The 4,117-nt window shown below is 35.0% G+C and overlaps 1 protein-coding gene across 4 annotated transcripts in view; it reads right to left on the reverse strand.

The window, feature by feature from the left end:
• Cdep (Chondrocyte-derived ezrin-like domain containing protein) overlaps positions 1–2,865 on the reverse strand; it is a 306,470-nt gene extending 303,605 nt beyond the window's left edge. For 3 of the 4 annotated variants that reach the window (XM_017610410.1, XM_017610411.1, XM_017610409.1), the window contains exon 1: positions 2,152–2,865. In XM_017610410.1, the coding sequence (XP_017465899.1) occupies positions 2,152–2,388 (237 nt within the window). In that variant the 5' untranslated portion in view covers positions 2,389–2,865. The remainder of the gene's footprint in view (positions 1–2,151) is intronic. The other variant, XM_017610408.1, reaches the window with a different exon arrangement.
• Positions 2,866–4,117: the final 1,252 nt, after the last annotated feature.

Consider the following 4,117-nt stretch of genomic DNA (forward strand, 5'->3'; position numbering starts at 1 on the left):
CCGTTCCCTGGTTATTATATATATTGGCTCACAAACGCCCTTTAGACAGTCGGAAGGTTTTAATAAATCTTTAGACAAATTTCATAAATATATTTCATGTCAAAATATATTCGAAAGACTACACTTAAACCCTCTTAAACATTTTCTACTCCTGGCCAGTTTACCAAGCTCTCATCCTCTGACGAATCGTTGAACCAGAACTCCGTTGTACTCATTTTTACCACGTTTTTATAAACTCGCTTTCTTTTTTATTTCATTTTAATTTGCACAAATTTACATACATATCTATAAGCACACTATTTTGTTTTCTCGATTTGTAAACAAAACTTCTCAGCGGTGAAAAATAGTACTATTGTAAACTACCTAACCGAGCGAAATTCACAATAGCGCTATTCTTCATCGAATGAGCATCATAATAATAATAGATACGCGCTTACACATATGTTTGGCCGATCTTCGCCTCCGATTTGTGGCGTACGCCTTGATGTTGTCACACACAGTTTTACGCCGACTCCGAACTCATGGCAGCAATGCACTCGGAGATTTGCCATTGCCTGCCGAGGGACGACCGCTGTTAAGAAAAAACCTTTTTTCTATATTTTTTTGCGATGTTGCTTTGACCAGGGCTTGAACCCAGGTGCTGCGGAGTGAAAGCGCGCACTGCTTACCACTACACCAAGCGGCCGACATAATACCAAATGAAAATTCGTTCGATCAGCACCTTCGACGCCAGTCGAATGCAACTCATAATAGGGGCCTTACTTTTACATTTCTATGTGAGACTGCATTTTTAACAAATGCTTACATAAAAAAGTAATAATTTGAGCAAAAAACAAAACCGATTTCAATTCCCGTCTAAGAATTTAAGATTATCGTTAATCAATTCACAATCCAATGATCGGATTTAAACCAAATTAGACCACCTGTCAGGTAACACCTTTCCTTTAAAAAAGAATTATAGTAATCGGTTAACGTGGTCCAAAGTTATGCGGTAACGTACATAGAAAAAAATAATAAAAAAATGTTCCGACGAATTGATAACCTTCTTTTTGTGAAGTCGGTTAAAAACAAATACACCAGCAAGCCTTCAGCGTCAAATGATTTCAGGGTAAAATTGTCAAAGCCCCCAATAAATTTAAAGGAAATAATGCAATCATCAAAGCAATTTCAGTCCTGACTTTCAAGCTAAAGGAGCATAAAGTTTGCATTGTGTTTTCTTGTTTTCGTGGACATTTGAAGAGTAGGGGTGCCGCGAATTTTTTTTAGCACAACAAGGGTGCCGAGGTGAAAAAAGTTTGGGAACCCCTGCCTCAGAATAAGTATGACCCAGATATAATCGAAAATCTGCGAAACCTGAGAAAAAAAAATGTTCCCTTGGTTCCCGATTTAAATATAGGGGCCTACTGATTTTTTAGTCCTGGGTCCGAGTCTCGACAGCCCTAGCCATAGAGATTGCAAAAAGAACGAAAAAAATTCTGGAATTCAAGTGAAGGAGTACAAGAGTCTCCCGGTCTAAATTCTGAATACACACTGACATTTTCTAAGTATATTACTCGGAAATTGTACAGGATTCAATAAAGCACCTCCCACAAGTTCGATGAGTTGATATAAACCCCAATCACACTTTTTTTTTTATATTCCTTCGCTCCACTTTGTTAGTGATTTATACAGTGAAACATTTTTGCTGAAAAACTAGCGATGCATCGAGTTTTTTCGCCATAGCTTTACCACGTTTTTCATTTTAAATATCATAAATTGTTTATAATGACTATTGCTCAGATTTTAAAATCAAAATATCAAGGTAAATTGTACGAGTCTAGAAAAAATTATTTTCTAATTTTTAGCTCATTTATAGAGATGCGGTAGATTAAAACTTATTTGAATTTTTCCCACTTTTTAGTGTAGTCTATATAAAATTTAGCAACAGATATTCTAATCTTGTAGATAGGGCCTTTCTATATGAAGGTAACGATATGTATGTAGGTACTTATGTTAATGAAAGACAAAGACGTCCATCATGTGCAAATGATCCTGGCTTATTGGTCCGATTAGATTTAATTTCAATTTTGTATGTGAAATTAATGATTTTTAATATATTTATTTAAAAAACTACATATGACTACTAATTTCAATTATGTATTAGATTTTTACCTGCACTTGGAACATGGTCACCGAATCATCCAGCATCTGTATGCGAACAGTTAGTTTCTTTCCACCACGATGTCTTGGTGTTGATGGAGTACCATCGACTCCTGATGGTGTACTCAGCGAGTGAGTGATACGTCCGCCCGGCACTCCTATGCCAATATCCACACCACCGCCAACACTAACACCACCTCCGCTCACGCCGCCACTTCGCGTCGCTGTACCCATGTCGGCTAATGACATTTTATAGACCAAAATGTTTATAGTTTTCCAACGTCGTTTTATTTGCTTTTGATTCTGGCCTTCTTTCGAACTACGCGATTATGCAAAGCAATTTTCGATATTACTCTCGTTTACAACATGCAGTTTTGTTTTGCTTTTTATTTAAAAATTTTATTGCCTATGACTTTAGTTGAATAGATTAGGTTTAAATTGATCTAGTAGAGTAGCATTAACATACATATGATTATTATAATTCCGCTTATAGCCTTACAACGCCTAATTATAATCACACAATAATTATAAAAACAAAAATGTTTAGGGTTCCTATTACTACTAGTATTAACTTTTAAAGAAATCAGTTATTTTACAATCATTTGTCTACTTATTGCACCTTTTCGTCACATCTGGTTCGCGTTATTTACACCTTTACTTCTTTTCATTGCTCGAACTCTCTTAGTTTATTTCGGCTGCGTTGATTTTTTCTGTTTTTGTTTGTTTAATTTGNCTTTTCGTCACATCTGGTTCGCGTTATTTACACCTTTACTTCTTTTCATTACTCGAACTCTCTTAGTTTATTTCGGCTGCGTTGATTTTTTCTGTTTTTGTTTGTTTAATTTCGAATGAATGTGGGCGTACTTCGAATTCGATCAGAGTCGATTGGCTGGGGTTTAAGTCGTTTGATTATTCGTTTTTGTACAACTGTATATTTCTTATGGTTGCTGGTGCTTTATTTGCTTTACTGTAAGCATTTTGTGTTTTAAAATCGGGTCGATATACTCGTAGCCACTGTCTGTTTTCGGTGTCAAACCATTTATTATTCATTAGAAGAGCTGTTTTTAAACTTTTCGCTTTTCAAGTTAGAATCTTAATAAAGTTAACATATTGTATGTACATGATTTAAAATCAAATCTTTGGTGCTGCGATGCGACTATCTAGTTTTGCTATTTATCATAGCTGCTTTAGTGTGTCGAGTTTGGAGGAGCTTACAATCTGCAAAGAAAGAAAAGAGAACTCTTAAGATTTTACCACATCAAGAAACAATGAATAAGCAGCGCAGAAATATAAACAATTTCCCGATTTTGGTAGAATTTAAATTTCTCGGGGGAATCGGGGAATAGTTTTAAATTTTTGGGGAAATTCAATATGCAATCGATTTTAATTAGAATAGAATAACAACTTGTAATAACAACCTCTCATTACGGTGTTACGGATTAAAAACATAACGTAATTGCCTCATGCAACCGTGTGGATATTAAAGTAAGTGCAGCCGTGCATAGTGACACTTCCCACTTGGCGTTTACATTTGACACTATCATTTCTCATTTCATTTTCGACGCCAAGCCAACGTCTGGCAAGGTTTTGGGTAGTCCAATTAAAGTAAGTATTTATCAATACATAGAGAACTTTTCCAAATTATTAAAAAAACTGCAATCAGAAATTAAAATAAAACCCCTCCTGATTGTAGTGCGACTTGTAGGCAATTACAAAAATTTCATCAAGAATATTCTAAAGCGAAGATCAAACGGTTTGTACATCTGTATAGATTTGTACATTTTAGCAGTCACAGAGTTTTGTTCGTTAGAAATTTGAGTTCAGTTATATGAAAGAATTTCCGAACAGCACTACTCTGTACCTGGCAAAATGTACAAACCTGTACAGATATACAATTGACCGATATACATATCTACATATATGATAGATATGCTTTACGAAATATACTCAGAAGTATTAGTTTTATATATTATTAAAA

Source organism: Rhagoletis zephyria, unplaced genomic scaffold (genome assembly GCF_001687245.7).
Source record: "Rhagoletis zephyria isolate East Lansing unplaced genomic scaffold, Rhagoletis_zephyria_1.1 Rzeph_scaffold_00312, whole genome shotgun sequence".
Classification (NCBI taxonomy): domain Eukaryota; kingdom Metazoa; phylum Arthropoda; class Insecta; order Diptera; family Tephritidae; genus Rhagoletis; species Rhagoletis zephyria.